The following is a 19,886-nucleotide window of genomic DNA, read 5'->3' on the forward strand; positions in this document are numbered from 1 at the left end:
CGTTTGCTCAGGGACCCTCCCCAGACGAGGATTCCCTTGCAGTTGGTCTGCAGGAAGCGCTGACCGAAATAGTCCCAGATTTCTGGGTTTTGCATAACCATTCATGTGCCCCGGCCAAACTGCTTTTGAAAGTCTTGTGTCCATTCAATGGGAAACTGACTCAGCAGATTTATTCTTTTGTGGTGGTTCAACACCAATGGTCCATACAAAACACAAGTACCCATTTTTTCCCTGTGGGAAATATATCTATCTGTGCATGCACACAGGGAGTTTCCTACCCAGAAAACTGTCCTGACTGGGACCATGTATGCCTTTGTAGGACTGTAGTTTAAATAAGTACATATATTAATATACCTACAGATTTATATCCAATACTTGGTAATTATTTTGATGAAATTAGGAGTCCTTGAGTGTTACTCATAGTAGTTTGGATGTTTTTTAAATATATAAGTGCATTAAACTGTAGATTGTTTGCTTTTCTTACAAACTCAGCACAAAGTGTCAAATGTCCAGGTAACGTTGGATATGTAGTGGGGGGACAGCTGGTGTTTCTAAACAACTCTTTTTGATATGACTTTATTTCTTTGCCTTCAATTAATAGTTGTTTTTTTTTTTTCCCTGAAGAATTTCTGTTATCAGTATTATGGCAGTGGTGTAGGCTAAAGGATGCAACAGAATGCTTTGCTCTCAACCCTCACCTGCTCAACACTGAAATTCATCTGCACTAATGCTTCTGAAAATAAAGGAATTGTTTTTTCTTCTGTAGAGCAACTGAGAACTCAGATTGTCTCATACTCTGACATGCCTCAGTTTCATGTGCCAGGCTAAACTTCAGCAAAGTTCTTAGGTGCTTTCAAGTGTTAAAGAAATTCTCTGGTTTTTCTTTTAAACTTGTAGAGTTGCGCCCTTTCAGGGGGTCATGAATGTGTCACCAAAGCCACATAAATACACTGTTATGGATTTTTCTATTTAGGAAAAGGAAGTAGTGATGTACAGTCCTTTAGAGCTTTGTTTGTGTTTTGGGGTTTTTTCCTATGGAGGGTAAGCTAATCCTGTTTTGTTTTGTTTTTTTGCTTTAGCTAAAAAACTAGGAATTACTGATGTGCCAGCTGAGGTGGTTACTTTTATTTCCCATGCAACACAGAGCAGATTAAGGACAGTGATAGAGAAGGTGACAGTGATCACCCAGCACCGGATGGAGTCGTACAAAGTAAGTGTGCCCAGGGTTGGTGCTCCCACAGCCAGTCCTGCTGCCTCCCTGCAGCTCTGGCAGCAGCACTGCTGCCATGGGCTCTGCCTGCTCATCCTCTCCTCTCTGGGCCCTTTGGCTGGGGAGTTGTTTCTGTCCTGTGCTGAAGTGTCTGGCAAGGAGCACATGCTAAGCTATTTCTGCTCACGGACTGTGAGTAAGACTTGACTCCTTTTGTGTCCAGGGTATCCAGGAATTGGGTTGAAATTGCTTTGGTATTTAGGAATCTATAGTAACTTTTCTGGATGTGATAAATGTTAATATTGCAAAATATTTTACAAAAGCTGCCAATGTCTGCCTTAGCAACTAAAGAATTCAGCTGTAAATTCTTCACTGATTGTTTTGTTCGTGACTGTATTCCTGAAGAAAACTGAAACAATTTTGATATCTCAAACCAGGGGGAAATTTAAATAAAGATCTACAATCCAGTTTGAAATTCAAATAAATCAAACATCTTTCTTGATCTATTTGAAATACCTTCTCCAGTAGAAGTAAGATACTTGTTAGTTATTGTAGTTGTTACATGTTAATTATTGTAGTTAGACTGGTGTCAAGGAAGATGGCAATAACTGGTTGTGTGTTGTCTAAGCTGTGTTTAGATTTCTTTAGCATATATATACATTGAATAGCTCTGGTTTAGTTTGTTCCTTGGTTTTGTGGTGTACTTTTTTGTATTCCTGGAGTGGCAGTCTAGTGAAACAGCCTTGGACTGTGTCTTAGCCTATCTATTTCCCAAAGCTGAGGGCCCCATGACCTGAGTCATGGTTGGACTGCTTCTATGTGATATTTGCAAAAACAATAATCTCTGGGATCTGTGACTATAATCAATGGCATTGTGATAGAAAAATGGATTAAAAAATAAAGGCCACTCTTCCTGGTTACTACCTACACTTAGATCTTTCATTGCAGTTGATGGATATATTCTATTATATTGGATTAAAAGTAAATATCCTTGTTTCTTTTCAGTATTCTTTATCATCTTCAGAAGTGTTAAGTCCCTCCTTCCTTCTCTCTAGGATGATGTCTGAGAAGAAAATGGTTTGCTTAGTCCATGTTAAGCCAAAGAAGAATTTAAAGCAATGTCTTAAAAGATCCTTAGGAAACAGATAGTGTTGTCTCTGATTGGAATGTAGCATTATCACTGTATTGTGTATTTTTCTTAGTTAATGCTATTCTTTGATTTCATTGCATGGTAGTCAGAAGGAGAACATTAAGTAGATAAATGGGATGAAAGTAATGTGGAAAACTTATTTTTCTGACTGACATTCTGAGTGTTCTCCATGTGGCTCATGCCATATACTCTCCAGGTTGCTGTGTGCTAGGAAAACTAGCATGCTCTCAGTTGTCATAAGCTTCTGTTTTAATTGGAGTTAAAGGCTTATTCTCAACTGAGTTTTTAGCTTTAATGCTTTTATAATGCTGCTTCTTGAGAAAGTCTGTTACTAGTTCAAGATTAGTACAAATAGAGGAATTATAAATTATGAACTTGCTTATAAACTCTAGCTAGGATTATTCAGTAATAAAGTTAAGCATTTTAGATATTTTCCATCATTAAGTCAGTTGGTTTTAATTTTTTTAACTCTTTCATGTATCTGGTGCTGATAAACCAATTCTGGTTCTTTTAAAATTGCTTAGATATTAATTAAATTATCAGATTCTTGCTGTTTTATTAACCATAGGCTGGCTTCACTCCCCCAAGCCCAAAAAGTAATCAATTTATTATTAGTCCAATGGAAAGGTTTTAATGTGTACCGGTTGCAGTCTGTAAATGCCTGGTCTGGGTGGAGTGGCTGCTGTTCTGAGGCCTGTCCCTGTTCCACAGGATGATGAGTGGTATGAACAAGCCACAGATGTCCGATCCCAGCTGAAGTTCTTCGAGCAGTTGGAGCGTCTGGAAAAGCAAAGGAAAGATGAACAAGAGAGGGAAATTTTGCTGAAGGCTGCCAAGGTATCACTTTCACTGTTTTTTAGCTACTTAACAATCCATGGCCTTCAAACAATTATTTAATTTTGTGGTATGTGTTTGCTAAGCACATTCTGTTACAATAAGATGGGTGCTGTTGGTGTGACACCACACCTTGAACCCATGGTCAGCCTCTGCTCTGTGCTGACTCCAGGCCCCCCTGCCTGGGATGCCTCTGGTTTTTCCACATACAGCCCCAAATTGGATGAGTTCTTGGGAACACAGGAGACAGTGGCTAACACTTGCAAAATAATTCTGTGAAATGATTTTTACAATTGCCTTTGAAATTTAATAGATGCCAAGGGTTTCTGTGCCACTGGAGAATCATAGCTTACACTTCTGGCCTTTAAACAAATTCAGTAAATTCTGATTAATATTTTTTAGAGGCTTTTTACTTCTTAGGTTTTTCGACTTTGTTTTGAAACAGTTTTGTTCATTTGTTCATCTTCATTTAAATGTGTTCCAGTCACTTGTCTGTCACTGCAGTTTTTGATTGGTTCAAGCCTGTCTTCAGGGAACTGCCACTTCTCAGGACTTGCTCCTTTGTAACTTTAATTCCAGAGACTTTGTGTTGATAGGTGCAACAGAACCAACTCAGATGATATGGTTTCAAGAGCACATAGGTATAGATAAGTCTCTATGTAAATTTAATCATATATATCATATCTAACTGTAAATAAGTTCATCCCTTAGTGATCCCATTTTTAATTGTATTTGAATCTTCATTGAGTTATTTATTGTAAATTCTGAAGAGGTTACACAGAACAACTCAATGTTTAATTGTAACAGCCTCCTGATTTTATGCCATTAATGTTCACAAACTGAGAGATTAAAAAATAAAAAAACCCCAAACTTTGCTTATTTAGAAATCTATTTCTCAATTAGGCTACTTTAATCTGTCCAGTTTGTACTCTTAATTTATACTTGTTCACATTATTAAATATTAACACATTTTTACACAACATAGATACTCTTTAAAAGTTTTTATAAAAACATATTTGCTGTTTTCATTCTTAATTCTTATTTATTAAAAATAAAGAAATGCTTATTTATTTTTTATCCTGTTGTCTCCATTCAGTGACTGCATCTTGGTGAATCATTTTCTGTGTATCCTGCTGCTTGTTAGTTACATTGGTCATTTTTTTTTGAATGGACATAGAGAAAAATGCAGTAGCTTATGGTCCTTAGCTCAGAAATGCTTCCCTGACTGCACAGAGCCTTATGCAGGCTGGACCTCCTGGTGTTCCTTCCAACCTGAATTTCTTCATGAATTGATATTCTGGTTTTAGGACAGTTTCTTTGTTGTTGTTGTTTTAGTCTTGGATAATATGAAGTCTTCTGAAGTCTAAATTTAGGAAATAAATACACAATCATCAAGTTTGATTCCTATAAAATACAGGAAGAGCAAATCTAAGAATTCTGCAACAAAAAAAAGTAAAAGAATACCCTAATTTATTTTTTAAAAAATTAACTTAATGAAATTATTGAATGCATACTTCATTTTCATAACCAGGAGACAGCTTGGAAGAAATACATGAAGGTGAAAAATAAATGAAGGCATTAAAAATCCAAAACCAAAGCACAAGAGTAGCCATCAGCAGTGCTGATTTATCAGTGTTAATATTTGGAGAGGGCAGCAGACACTGTGGACCCCTTGGAAGGTGCTTCTGCAATGTTGTGATTTAAACAATAAAGTAAGATCTGAGCTTGCTGTGTTTAGCTGGTGTTCCCCATTCAATTCTGATGGATGGGTGACCTAGTGCAAGGCTTATGTAGGACATAGTTTGGTAAAATATGGTCAGGTTACAATTTTTTATTCTAAAAAACAGATTTCCCATTATTTCCGTAGATTCTCTGGTGCTGCTCAAATGCAAGAGCACCTGTACATGAGCAGTGGTATTTGTTGAGCCAGGATTTTGTTATTTCTGTTTTTTCTGCACGTGCTTTGTTGTCTGAGGAGATCTCAGCCCCCATGGGAGGGTGCAGTCCTTGCAGTGGCCCGGGGATGAAATGGCCCCAGGTCCAGCCTGCCCGGCTGAAGTGACACCAGCAGCACCCGCTGCTCTCTGCCTGTGGCCTGGTGACATTGGTGACACATTGGTGTCTGCCAAGGGGAGATGTTCAGCTGGCTCTGGGGGCTCAAACACCCACCCTGCAGAGGCACTGGTCCCCCAGCCACAGCACCTTTGTCCCCTTCAGAAGCTCTCTTAAAAATATTCAAAACTTGGGCATTTGAAGTGAAATTTCTGTTTTCCTTCCTACAGATGCTTAAATCTAAAAATCATATTTATTTCTAACTGCAACTTCTTAATGTGCCTTTTAGAAAAGCAGCATGATCTTTTGCCTTGGAAGTGTTTTGACAGGTTATTGTGCAACATGTTTTTAAGGTTACTCAGCAGAACCATTTTAGTGACAGTTTCAAAGCTTCCTGCTGGTGCTACCTTATCTACTGTCTCATATGGAAGAGCATAAAAAGGTTGAACTTGCACAGTGAAAATTCTTTTTTAATTCTTACACTTTGGAGTTTTGGTAACAGCCAAAGTCCAGGTTTTGATGAAGTATAAGGGAGTGAAGGAAATGTTTTGGGCATTGAAGCAGATGGGGTTAAATAATCTGCTTTGTGAAAGGATAATCAATGGAGAAGAAAATGAAAAATGAAGGAATAGGTTAAAATCAAAAGGGAGGCAGCATGAGTCTTTGGGAAGCCTTAAAACTGGTCTGGTAATTCAGCATTGCAGGTCAGTAAGTGGTATGAAAAAAGAAGGTAAATGATGGCCAAAGAAAGTGTCAGGTTTCAGGTTTTTGTTGTTTTGGGTGATGGGTGGGTTTCTTTAGGAGGAGAAAGGAAAATATTTGGCACAAGTGTTCTGGTTGATCTGCAACCATAATTTCAGTTGGTACAGTAGGAAATTATTGCAAAATCTGTAAGCACTCAGATGGGCTTGGTTTTGCTTCAGGAAATGTTTTTGGAAGGAGAGAGATCAAATCAGATGAGAAGGTGGAAAGAAATAAGTTAGATTTCAAAAAAAAAAATTTTTGACGTTCTAAGAAAAGTCACTGAAGTTAAAATTAGCTGTGGCACTACAGGAGTGTCTGTGAAACAAAATAGCAATGTTATTTAGCTTGTTAAATGAGGGAATTTTACAAAATCTAATGTCCCATGCCTGGGAAATACTTGAGAAATAGAAACTTAATATCAGCAGCTGAGAAGCCTTGTGAGTGATGTTCTCATTCCAGTGGGATATTCTGGGGGAAGACAAACTTGACAGGAAAGGAAAAATCATGGTATGCTGCAGTAGCCATGTAACATGCAATTCCTTGTGCATCAAGAATCTGAAAATTGAAACTTCTACTGCTCTGTTGCAGCAGCCAGAATGACCTCCTGCACCTCAGGGACCCTGCATGATATTCCACAACATTCCATAACCTTCCACACTGTTTCAGAGTGTCCCACAACATTCCAAAATATTCCACAGCATTCCCATACCAGCCCTGAACATGTGGCCCAAAGCTTTTCTCTAATTTACTTTCTAGAAGCTATTTTTATTATAGAAGTGTTAAAAAGTCCCCAAACTGTGAGGTGCAGGCACCTCCTGCTGCTGAAGAGCTCCTGTTTCAAGCCCCCAGAAAATGTGAAGTGTCAGAAGGAGGGACTGACTGAGCTGCCTTGGCTGTCACTGGTTTTGGGATTTCTTCCTGACATGAGCATCACAGGTGAAAAAAAAATGGCACAAGGAGGGCCCATTTTGTGTATGAACACAGGTGTAGAGCACATCTCTTTAAAGGAGGTATTTGGGAGAGTCAACTCTTGGCCCTGGTTTGTTTTGCCATGAGAGCCACCGGCTGCTGGTGCCAGGTGTGTGCAGGGCCAGACATCCTCTCTGGGCCTTTGGGGATGGCACAGGCAGCTGAGGGGAGTCTTAAGGCTGCAGAAAGGTCAAAAGCCAGACTAAAATCACTTGAGGAATTTACCTTTCCATTTGACATGGTGTGTCTCGTGCAGATTTAAAAAAAAAAACCCAAACAAAATAACAAACCAGCAAAAAAACAAACCCAAACCAACCCCAACAAAGCACTGGTCTTATTATAGTAAATCTGTGTTCTTGCTGCTTTCAGAGCTACTTCCAAAATCTGAAAGATGCAGGTGGTGTCTGTCAAGTTGAATGAAGTTCTGGTTCTGGGCTAATAATTGAAATATTTCTGGCAGCAGAAGGAGTAGGAGGTTGTAGCTGATTTGTTGTTGTTTTGTTGATTTTATTTCTGAATTCTTTGTGGAGAGAGTGATGACAGTAAGGAGTTACAGCTTGGGGTTGTCCTGGCTCTCAGGAGTGAATCATATTTCTATGTTATGATCTATGATAAAGTGGATCATGTTAAAATTAGTGTGTTAATTGATCTGCTCAAACTGGCTGAATGCCTGTGTATTTTATTAGAAAATTAATGCTGAAGTTTAATTTCCAATATATGCATTCAATTAGTCTATTATTTTGAGTGTTATGTATTAGCAGCACAAGTCTGTCAAGTTCTGGGATCTTAACTACAACTATCACAAGAGTAAGAAGCATTCTGTAAAGAGAAAATTTACATAAGTAAACGGGAAATTATGTTTGGAATTGTTTGTAAAGTTAATTAGCATTTATGGATGATTGGGTAGTACTATAGGCTGAAGGGCTTTTTTATGGAGAGATCACTGAGATTTGGTGCTGCAGATTCCCCTCCACCCTGAGCTGAGATGGCTGGGAGGGGCCCTCCTTGAGCCTGAGTTCCATTTCATCCTTTCCCTTTCTGCCAGCAGTGATTCAGTGCAGCAGTGATTCCTGCCTGCATGAGCACTTGGAACTCCCTTCTGATGGGAGCAGAGCAAAATGGCAATTATTGCGTTGAGATAATGTCTGAATTTTTAGGAATTTGTTACTGCCATTTTAATGATTTTAATATAAATCATTTTCAGACCTGTGCTTCTGCATTCCACCTCACCATGGCTGTAACATGGAGCAGCTTTTTACCTTCAGCTATGATGCTTTTAACTTTCACTTTTTATTAACAAAGCTAACGTGAAAGCAAAGTGTTTCATGTTGCCAATTTAATTTCTTTAATTAAAAGTGAAAGTTATAAGCTGGTACAGCCGTGGGTGAAGTTCTAATGTCATCAATGGGGAAAAATAGGTATAAAATTGAAACTGTTGGCACAGCAGTGGCTCTTCATAGTACAGCACCTGCAGTTGTGACTCTCTCATTATTTAATGCAAAAAGATGAATTTGAGGCATTCAGGACCCCCAGTGTAAATACTGGTCTGGGGCAGTAGAGCTGCAAGTGCCTTAGTTGGGATCAGATGTAGGCAAATGCAGGAGAGACCCTGTGAGGCATTTCCCAGCACAGGTGTAACAAGCTGAGACTTTAAAGTCCTTACAAATCTAAACAGAACACTTAATTTTGTTAGTGGATCAAAAATTTAGCAACAGTGCAGCTTTGACATTAATAATCAAGCAAAGTATTGAATAATTATGGTAATGAAACACATCAGGAGTATTTTAGTCTGTCCATCTGCATAGATGCAGAGTGTGCTCCAATTAAAAAAAATAGGTGCATGTCTATAACTATGGTGGGGTTATAAATACCCTTATAATGTTAAAAACACTGTTGCTTTCTAGTTTAGGACAATTCTGTGAAATCTGAAATCCCCTTAAAACTACACTGTTCATTGTGTAATTAGATGTTTCTTTTGTGGCCTCCTGCCTTAACACAAGCCAGGGGAAGAGCTGAGGTTTGGAACATTAGGGAGTTTGGTACCATGTAAATGAGGCCCCTTATTTCTGTTGTTTTGAATACACACATTTAACATACTCTGCTTTTCATACTTTGGAAGTCCAGTATTTCCATAGACATAATGTGATCTATGCAGTTTTCAGTTTCCAGATCAAGAACTCTCTAACACAAAGCATTTGGTTCTTCACAATTAAAATAGCAGGTTGTCTGGTCTAATAAAATAGCTGGTGTTTGGGAGAAATGTTAACAAACCTGGTTTGCTGAATACATTCTCAGGAGGAGACAGCATTTAATATATTTAGAAGTATGTTATCTGCTTAGGATCAGTCCTGGCCTTCTCTGAAATTACTATGGGAAGCTTGCTTGCTTTTAAAGGTGTTTATTCATCAACAGGAAAATACATTATGTAAATGCAGCCTGCTGTATTTACAGATCTAGACATGATGAACAGGGAGGGGAAGGCAAAGGAATTGTGATCAAGTCCTTGAGAGGATTTGATTTAGTGGGTTCTCTGAGTAGTGGGTGTTTCCAAAGCTTTAGAGGAAGGAGACATTGATGCATTAGAAGACTTTGGAAAAGAATGTTTCACAAAACAGGTGTAGTGCAGCATATTAGGATTTGGATGTTAGAGATAAAGGAGAAAGGAAGAGAATGCCCCAAATATGAATTAACTGGAAGAAAAAAGTTAAACTGCCATTAAAAAAAAAGCTAGGAATGATTAGTCAGTAGCTTGACAAAAGTGAGTGTAAAATAGTGAAATATTTGCTTGGTGATGTTGACATGCAGACAAAGCACTACAAGAGCGGAGCAGCAGCAGAATTGTGCAAACTGTTCAGAGGAAGGGAGAGATGTTCACATGTGGAATGGAGTGTAAAGGGAATCCAGTGACATTTTAAAGCTCATTTAGGCACCTCTCTTAAGCTTGACATTTGCATTTGCTTATATTTGCTTTAATCTGTGTTGCATGAGCATTGGTGAAGCCTTTTATAATTTGCATTAGATCATAAAGTGAAGAATTAATGAGATAGTTGATGTTTCTACTTGTCCTTTAATACATTTTAGCCTCTGTATGCTGATGATTTTATTTCTAAAGCTTACTGGCATGGTAACCAGCAGGAAATCTGTTTTTAAACAGATTTAAAAATCTGTTAAAATTTATCTGAACACAAAAGAGTTAAATTCCTTAATTATTTCAGTAGTAGTGATACATCCAGTGTAAAGTTGGAATTCTGCTTGTTTGAAACAAGAATCAGCCTGGATTCTTTGGAAAAGCTCATTGGCATGGATCCAAGCTATAATTAGAAAATCATTGCATTATTCTAAATGTAAAAATAGTTCTATCTTCACCTTCAATCTGGGTTATATATTAAACTTCACCTGGTATTTTAGATCTTCATTTTTGAGACAAGATTGCTATATTTGATATTGTTCAGGAGCTGAGCACCTGCTTTCACCTCTGCAATAATATTTATCATGTATTTACTGTGAACAAGCTGGGGGTTTACTCAGAGTAGGTGATTTGCTTTTGCATGTTGAGATTATCCTGAGCTCCAATCTGCTCTTACTTGGCCATTTTCTGGGGAAGAAAGAAAAAGCCCCAACTTTGAAATGTGTTACTTTAGTCTGTAGCACTTGCAGAGTTTTTCCTTCACTTATGGAGCCCAGGAAATTGCAATGTTACTTTGCATCTCCTGCTTTAATTTTTCTTACAGTCCCCAAACACTGCATACCTCTGGTGTGTTTTGCAGGATTCTATCATTTCCTTGTAGAAAGTTAGTAACAATATTAGAAGTCTTAGTTGGATTCTCTCAGGACACTCTGCTTCCTCCTGAAGCTGCTGTGCTTTCAACTTGTACTTTGCATTTGGCAAATTCTCAGCTTCATACAGGAGTGTAACAGTACTTTGTGTTTCTCTTCTGCTTTCACTGTGAGACTCACAAGGCAGCAGAAGTTCACTGTACATTTATAAATTTATCATCAAAACCCATGAAAGGGCTAAATATGCTTTTCCATACAGCATACTGGAGAAACTGAGGCTCCAACAATTGAATTGTTCTTGCAAAATGACAGCAAGGACCTTGTTCAGCTCAGTTCATGAACACTGACCTGAGCCCATCTCCTGGGAAGCAGCTCACTGACTGGGCTTTGGTACTTTGGTTTTTAACCCCATAGGTATAAATCTAAGCCAGTTCTTACTAATTGCTGTGTTGATTAGAAACCCAGCTCTCTGGCAGACCCACATATTTCATTAAACACCTTTTGCCCTTTGAACATTAACTAGGTGACAGTATCTAAGTGTTTATTTTTGGGGTTTCTTCCTTGGTTGGCACAAGTCACATTTGGTCATTGGCCACCTCAGATCTCAATTTGGCATTCAGTTGTTGCAGACACTGCCCTGTCCTAGAACCTCAATGCCAACAGACACAAAAGCACTTGGAGTTGTTGTTGGAAGGTGAAGCTGATGTGCACACTGGAAGAGTTCAGCACATCTAAAAATCTCATTATTGTTTAATGTCACCCTATGTTATCAGCACTGTGTTTTATAGGTGTGCTATATTCACTGGAAAAAAATAATCCCAGTTCAAACAAAACCAAGCAAACCCACAAAACCCACAAACCCACAAAACTGACAGGAAAAAGGTTACAGAATTCTGTGCCAAATCAAGCCAAGGCACTCTCCAGGTGTATCCAAAATAGTGCAAGCCCTTAAAACCTATCTCCCTTTGGTTTTCTTAATGGATTTTGGAATTCTGACCAGAATATGGTATGAAAAATTTAAACACTGGGAAAAAATCTGAGAATATAGAACTTTGCAAACAAATATTCTTTCAAGTTTCTGCCTTCAGCATAGCAACAAGCAGAGAACAACAGATAGGAGAGGGCACAGACATTCCTTTAGGAGTTGGGTAAATGATTCCACTTTAAATCTCAAAGAAATGCTGAAGTAGAACTACCACATCTCTCAGGTATCAGGAACAACAGTTTTCCATGGCTGTCACAAGTTTTACTGAAGCTTCTTGTAACTTTTAATGCAACATTTGCTGAATGCTGACCTAACACACATTTATAAAAGTATAATGTGTGTATTATCTGCCTCTTGAGTTTTGAATTCCATCAGTCTTAGAAGGCATAGTGAGCACAAATATAAATTTAATGGGTTTTTAACATGTGGTTATAAAATACTCTGTGTCTAAAGAAATGTTACAGGTTGTTATTGTTATTGTAATTAAATGATCTGCTTTTAGAGCTGTTCCTGGATTTGAGGGAAAATACAAAAGTTGTCATTTAGCAGTATTTATCCAGTTTTATTATTGACAACATTAATATTATTAGTAGTGCATGAATGGGTTTAACAGAGTGTATTTCTGTGCTGCACTCCAAGTAAGCTCATATGGAATAGTAATGTCTTTATTATAAAGATTTACCTTTTGGGAGGGCAACTCTGCAATGATTTTCTTCATGTTCTCTACCAAGACCTAAATACAAGCTTAGTTGCAAACAGTAAATTTTTAAATATGTGATTGTAAGGACTTAAATTTAAAAGTTTGGATAATGGAAAAGGGGTAACTTCTGCTCTTGGATGCTTGAATCTGTTGGTATTAAATAATTGAAATCTAAACCTGTATGGAAACTTTCACATTGACAAAAGCATGGTTGGGTTTTTCTGGTTTTGGTTTGGTTTGTGGGTTTTTTGGTTTTTTGGTTTTTGTTGTTGTTTTTTTTTTTTTTGGTGGGGTTTTTTTGTTTCTGTTTGGTTTGGTTTTGGGGTTTATTTTGGTTTTTTGTTGGTTTGATTTGTTTTGGTGTTTTTTAAATTCAGAAATCTTGACTGTATCTCATTTACAACTGAGCATTTAACCTCATTTTGGGCGAGCTCCTGGGTTTGAAATTGCACTTCTGTCAATTTAAGTGTCCCATGTTTGATACCTTGTATCCTGTTCCTATTTCTTTGCTATTTTTTAACTTACTGCAACAGATGAGGGGTTCTTAAACCATCTGTTAACCTTTTTTCCCCATTTTTTTTAAACATGTAGAGTCGCTCAAGGCAAGAAGACCCAGAGCAAGCTAGACTGAAACAAAAAGCAAAGGAGGTAAGCAGAGCTAGAGATCATTACACTTGACATTTCAAGGCTTGAACATATTAATTTTTTATGCCTTGCTACTTGTATATCGTTAATAAAAATCTGACTAAAAACTTTTTAGGATGTATTTGTTGCTTCGCCTTTGATCTTAATGTTTGCAAACTAATACATTAATACATGTGAAGCCTAAGGAGATTTTATAAGAGAATATTTCCATACATTACATTTTCATTTCCATTTTAGGTAGCTGTAGCTTTTGTTGGGTTGTTGATGACAGCAGCTCTAGATTTTGGTGGAAAATATATGCCTTTGTCTTTTTGTAAAATGTCGCTTTCTTAGAAATGTGCTGCTTAACCATTTTGTTCCGGTAACATTCTTTCAAGTAATGTAATTGCCAATCATTTTCTCTATCCTGTGATTCAGTGGACTGTTTACTCATTTGTCTAAATTACAATAATCTAAAAAATATCAAATAATTTCCCATGAAGCGGTGATGTGTTACTCTAAGAGTACCTTAATTCGCTGTAAATGAGTGAGTGTCCTTTGCTTAAGGCATCTCATGCCTTAGGATTGGGTTGTAACTTAAATCAATTAGAAAGATTAAAATATCCATCAGTTGAAAGCAATTTCAGCAAAATGATGCCATTCTTTTTAGCCAACTTGTTTGGATATACACATTAGCAGGTAATAATTATGCACTGGAAGGTAAGATATACAGAAAAATGCATATAGCAAGTCCTTTTGTATTGACCTATTCTTCCTGTTTTGTTTTCCTCTTGGCAATATTCTGGAGTCCCGTTAGCTACACAGATTTTATGTATGTAACAGTCAAAAAAATCCAAATACATGGATGAGTTTTATTTGTCTTCATTTCATTTTGTGTTTATGTAGTAAGACTTGCTGAAATGAGTTCTTGTAAACATTAGACCAGGCCTTAGTGTTTCCAGAGTTGGATTTGTCAAGCAAGTATTGAAATGAAATACAGTAATCAAATTATTTGGCAGGAAAAGGGGCAGGATTTTAATAGTACTTGAGTTTTGTAGGCAGTCAGTGTATGCAAAGGAAGAATGAGATTTCTGAGAGCAATTGGTGGCAGCAGAAAGGGCTGTTGAGCTGAGAGCTGAAGGTGCCGTGCTGCTGGAAGTGAGCAGAGCTGGGATGAAATGCAGAGCTGCTGCATCAGTGCTGGCTTTCCTGGGCATTCCTTCCCGGCCTTTGGAAACCTGAGGCAGTGCAAGTGAAAGACAGGGCCAGAAGGGCCGGTGTGGCGGTGCTCAGGGTGGAGCCGCTGTGGGGTGCCCGGCCCGGCACAGGGAGCGGCGCGGGGCTGGCGGGGCACGGCCGGGCCGGGCGGCTCCGAGGCTGCGCGGGGCCAGGGCTGGGCCGGGCCCGTCTTCGGGGGAGCCATAGGAGGGGCTTGGGACACACCGGGCTGTGGGTGCAGTGTGGCTGTGTCTGGGCGCTGCTGGAGCTCCTCAGTGCTTCAGGCACAGCAGGCTGTGGGTGCAGTGTGGCTGTGTCTGGGCGCTGCGGGAGCTCCTCAGTGCTTTGGGCACACCGGGCTGTGGGTGCAGTGTGGCTGTGTCTGGGCGCTGCTGGAGCTCCTCAGTGCTTGGGACACGCCGGGCTGTGGGTGCAGCTCTGGCTTTGGGCACTGCAGGAGCTCCTCAGTGCTTGGGGCACACCGGGCTGTGGGTGCAGTGTGGCTGTGTCTGGGCGCTGCAGGAACTCCTCAGAGGGGCTTTGGGCACACCGGGCTGTGGGTGCAGTGTGGCTGTGTCTGGGCACTGCTGGAGCTCCTCAGTGCTTTGGGCACCCTGGGCTGTGGGTGCAGTGCTGGCTTTGGGCACTGCAGGAGCTCCTCAGTGCTCTGGGCACACCGGGCTGTGGGTGCAGTGCTGGCTTTGGGCACTGCAGGAGCTCCTCAGTGCTTTGGGCACACCGGGCTGTGGGTGCAGTGCTGGCTGTGTCTGGGCACTGCAGGAGCTCCTCAGTGCTCTGGGCACACCGGGCTGTGGGTGCAGTGCTGGCTTTGGGCACTGCAGGAGCTCCTCAGTGCTCTGGGCACCCTGGGCTGTGGGTGCAGCTCTGGCTTTGGGCACTGCAGGAGCTCCTCAGTGCTCTGGGCACCCTGGGCTGTGGGTGCAGCTCTGGCTTTGGGCACTGCAGGAGCTCCTCAGTGCTCTGGGCACACCGAGCTGTGGGTGCAGTGCTGGCTTTGGGCACTGCAGGAGCTCCTCAGTGCTTTGGGCACACCGAGCTGTGGGTGCAGTGCTGGCTTTGGGCACTGCAGGAGCTCCTCAGTGCTCTGGGCACCCTGGGCTGTGGGTGCAGCTCTGGCTTTGGGCACTGCAGGAGCTCCTCAGTGCTCTGGGCACACCGGGCTGTGGGTGCAGCTCTGGCTTTGGGCACTGCAGGAGCTCCTCAGTGCTCTGGGCACCCTGGGCTGTGGGTGCAGTGCTGGCTTTGGGCACTGCAGGAGCTCCTCAGTGCTTTGGGCACCCTGGGCTGTGGGTGCAGCTCTGGCTGTGCCTGGGCCCTGAAGGAGCTCCTCAGCCTGGCTGCTGCAGCCTCTGCCCTCGGAGCTGGCCCTGCCTGCTCACACAAATGCATCATCTGCTGGCACCACTGATGTGGAATTTCATTCTGCATGTTTGAAACCATAGGAAATGTCTCTGGTTTTAGTAACCAGGGTTCTAATGCTCTAGAGACTTTCACTTAAATACTAAAATTTAGTTAGTAAAAACATTTTCTTTTGCAAAGGGGAGTGTGGCATGGTGCTGGCAGGATGTTGTTTTAAGATTGTTCATTTTTTTTTCTGCACTGGTTACTGGATATATTCTGAGGTCTTAAATTATTGGCACTGCCAAAATAAAAAAATAACTCATAGTATAAAAGGTTGATTAGAAAAACTGTCTTGGGCATGGCTTTGTCATTTGAAATTAAAAGTTTAGAATCAGTGCCAGCAAAAATGTAAAAAATTTCAAAACTTCACTGCCAGCTGGGCTACTCTTACATGTGCTTATGACCCATAGCTCAGAGAGAAATTGTGTTTCTTCCAGGTTTTGTATAAGCTGATGAATAAAATACTGTCAGCTTCAATAATAAGCTGGATTTGAAGCTGTGATTCCATGATTTCTGTCTTGAATCTTGCCTGAAGACCTTTGTTGCACAGATATTCTTGTGACCTATAGTGAAGTGGTGTTAGGTAGTGTTTTAAAAAACACAGAGAGGGCCCCCAAGAAACCTGCAGCTCTTCTAGCTTGTATTACTTCTTTAATGATATGATTGCCAGATAGTTTGTTTTTTCATCCCAGCAAACCAACTGATAATTGTTTTATTAATAATGATAAAAATAATGATAATTTTGTTCTGAAAATGGATAATGGTTCAGGCTTTAATCAGTTTGAACAGTGACACTACTGACAGAAGTCAGAGAGAGAAAGTGAAATACCAAAAGAAGTAATTTGAAGTCTTCAAGTCTTCTAAATCTTCCCTTAAAAGGAAAATAACTATTAAAAACATCGAAGGAACTCTGGAAAATGCTGTCTTGGAATGCAAAATAAAGGTACCAATAGAAGGATAATAGGATGAAGAGGAAAGAAAGAAAACTAGGAAAGGGTCTTTGTTCCAAAACATTCTCCTTCATGGATATTTTGGAGTCTTCATTCTGTAACACTCTGTTTTTCTTCCTAATTTAAGAAGAAAAAAAGATTAGTTCAGTTTCTTTCACAGAACATCTACCAGTTGAAAGATTCCTTCTTGCTTCTTAGTGCTATAAAGACAGTGTAAGTGGAATCCTTTGAGCACATTTTAAAATTAATTTGATTAGGTAAAGATTATATTTTTTCTCTGTAATTCCATCTTGATCCATTTATTAGCCATTCTTCAAAGCACTCTGCATATTGTTTATACCAAATTGGCATAAATCAGGTTTAAACTGCATTAAATGCTTACCCCAACACAGGGAAGGCCCATCTCTTATTGCAGAGACAGGACCATAACAGTCAGCTTTCATTCACTGCCAGACCAGCACTGATTTACTTAAGGCAGAGCAAATCCACTCTGATTTCAGTTTCAGTGACTTATTTTGCTTTGGTATTATTGTTTCAGGTGGACTTGAGTGAAAACAGTAGCAAAATGTACCTGTGGAGGATTCTCTTGCTCAGAACTCTCCATTTACTTTCACACTTCTAAATTGGTGCAGCCTTTTTCAGTGGACAGCATGTGATTGTTTCAATGGTAAAGCTATTTAATAAACTATTGGAAATATTTTCCATTGAGACTATTTCAGGGAAAAATGAATTTCAGCTATTACTTTGTTGCATTGCTTTGTAGCAAATTCTGATATGTCTGACTTGGTACAACTTAATGTAAGAAATAACATCATTTGTGAGCAGTATCTGTTTTGTTGGAAATTATATAACTTTCCTAATTATTTTTTTCTGATTAATGGTTTTAATTAAGTTTTAAATTAATTGCTGTAATCAATAATAAGCAGAGTATTGATAATAAGCAGTGGAGTTTTCCATTTTAGCCAACACATAGTTAAGTTTTTGCAGAGACTGCTGTTGTTAAAGAGTGATTAGAAAGTCACTGAAATTTTAAGTTTTGCTAAACCAACCCTGATAAGCTTCAATGAACAAAGCATGACTAAAGCTTTTAAAATCAAGTTTTAGGAAATACACTGATTTATGTAGTCTGGAAGTCACAAATGTAAATTAAAGAAATGATGAGTTCTCTAATTTCCTTAAAAAGCTTCATTAAATAGAACATAAAAGAAGCCATGTAGCTGATAGCAGGCATAGATGAAGATTAGGAATATCTGAGCCAACACCTAGTAATTAATGATAGAAATGATTTAAAGGAAAGGCAGGGAGGGTAAGATCCTTAACATCCATTCTGTCAGGGGTATTCTGCATATCAGGGTCTGTTGCCTAAAAAATGTTTTAATTTAAAAGTCAAGTAGCTGAGGTTGATCCTGAAAGATGAACTTGGTTCAAACTTTTGTATTATCACCAACCAAGAATGTGGCACAATAATGAACAAACCAGAGCCCATGAATGTCTGGGCATGTGTGCAGGGTTAGATAAGCGGCAGTGGGATCTGTTCTCAGATGTGCCCATCAGCCATGCCGGGGAAGTCTCTGGGCTGTTGATGTTCGTGCCAGAAGCCTTCCAGTGCAGCCCTGTGTGTGCCCCTGCCAGCAGAGCTGGCCCAGCTGCCCGGCCTGCCCAGGTCCTCTGTGGTCCCCTGGCCAGGATTTTGGGAGTGTTCAGCTCCTGCAGGAGCACAGCAGGCAGAGAGAGGCTCTTGCACTGTGGGAAGCACTGCCTTGGGTGCTGCCATCATCCCCCACCTGCAGCATCCTCCAGAGCAAGAGCCTTGCTGGGCTGTTTCAGACTTTGACCTGGGTCCTTTTCTGAGTTCTGTGCAGGAAAATAGGGGAGCTGTTAGCAGGTGGAGTTCTAGAAAAAGCTATAGGATCCTTCTCTTCAGAATAATGAAATATCTACATCCTGTGATGTATATGTTATGTGGTTCTACCATTGCCTTAGAGTTTTAAATGCCCCAGAACTTAACTTGTAGCAGAATTACTGAAACTCCAGCATTGTATACTTAGTGGCTACATAGGAAAACAGTTCTACACTATGTAAGTTCTTGGCACTACACTAATATTTATGTATCAACTCAGTAGGAGTGGTTTCTTTTGAAATATTTAAATGATATTTTACTGCAGTTATCATAATTACTGAAAATGAAAAGCAAGTGAAAAGGATTTTGCTTTGTTTGGCAAGTTCATTTATTCACCTTTTCAGCAAAGCCAAAGTCCTTAAATATTTTACTGCTAAAGCAGTGTCTCAGTGATGAGAAGTCAAAGTAAGTTTTCTATTTTATCATGCCTGACATAAAAATATTGATCCAAAAGCAACAATCTTATCTTAAATTGCTTTCTTACAACACAGTTCACTGAGAAGTGGGGCACTTGAAAGGAAATTTAAGTTAAATTTCCATGCAGCTCTCTAACCCATCTGTGTGTCAGGAAGTGGAAAGAAGGAAAAGCTATAAATGTGATACCTAGAGTAATGATGAAGCAATGTTGAAGCAACACTGCTTCCTCAGAACAGAGTTATTTCATGAAGAGTTTTCTGCATCAGGTTACAATGCTGCAGCTGTGATGCAGGAGTGCAAGCATTCTTGTCAATACGTGTAGAAAGTCAGGTAACAGTCATTTTTTTTATACTTTCCCTGTACAGATCTGTTTGTACCCAGAAAAATGCTTTGGCCATTCTCATCTGGTTTAAGATGGATTTGGCTTCAGAGACAAGATTTTTCTGAAGTTACAGAGTTGCTGCAATGACCTAAAATGTTATTAAGTTTACTGCTTGTGTTAGCTGTTGCTTTTTTTCTTTTTTCCTTTTAGCAGATACTACTTTAGATGTACAGGTGTATTATGGTAACAGTCCCAAATTCTGATGACTGAAGTTGATTATAAAGCTTATAATCAAGGAAAAGAGGGGAATGGTATTACATTTGCATGTACAAATGGTGCTGGGGAAACAAGACAATCTATAACCAGTAATAAGTTTATTACATATGGATCTTGGTTTGTAAGTCTTCCAGATTGCTGTGTTTCCAAGGATGAGGTACTGCCCTGTGATGAATTCTCCAAGTCTGGAAGAACTTTGTTCAATAGCAATCTTACTGTTCAGCAGAACTTCTTGCATATATCTTTGTAAAATTGAAGGTGATGACAATTCCACCCTGTTCCCCTGAGCTTAGAGCAGAAGTTGTGGCAAGTTGTCTGGCTGAAGTTGAAGTGTGG

At 39.6% G+C, this 19,886-nt stretch overlaps 1 protein-coding gene across 1 annotated transcript in view; it reads left to right on the plus strand.

The window, feature by feature from the left end:
• Positions 1–19,886, plus strand: part of LOC136561036 (transcription initiation factor TFIID subunit 4-like) — a 154,691-nt gene that overhangs the window by 65,223 nt on the left and 69,582 nt on the right. Inside the window, exons 11-13 of the mRNA XM_066557138.1 lie at positions 1,080–1,210; positions 3,072–3,197; positions 13,013–13,069. Of these exons, the coding sequence (XP_066413235.1) occupies positions 1,080–1,210; positions 3,072–3,197; positions 13,013–13,069 (314 nt within the window). The remainder of the gene's footprint in view (positions 1–1,079; positions 1,211–3,071; positions 3,198–13,012; positions 13,070–19,886) is intronic.

This window comes from Molothrus aeneus, chromosome 11 (assembly GCF_037042795.1).
Source record: "Molothrus aeneus isolate 106 chromosome 11, BPBGC_Maene_1.0, whole genome shotgun sequence".
NCBI lineage: Eukaryota > Metazoa > Chordata > Aves > Passeriformes > Icteridae > Molothrus > Molothrus aeneus.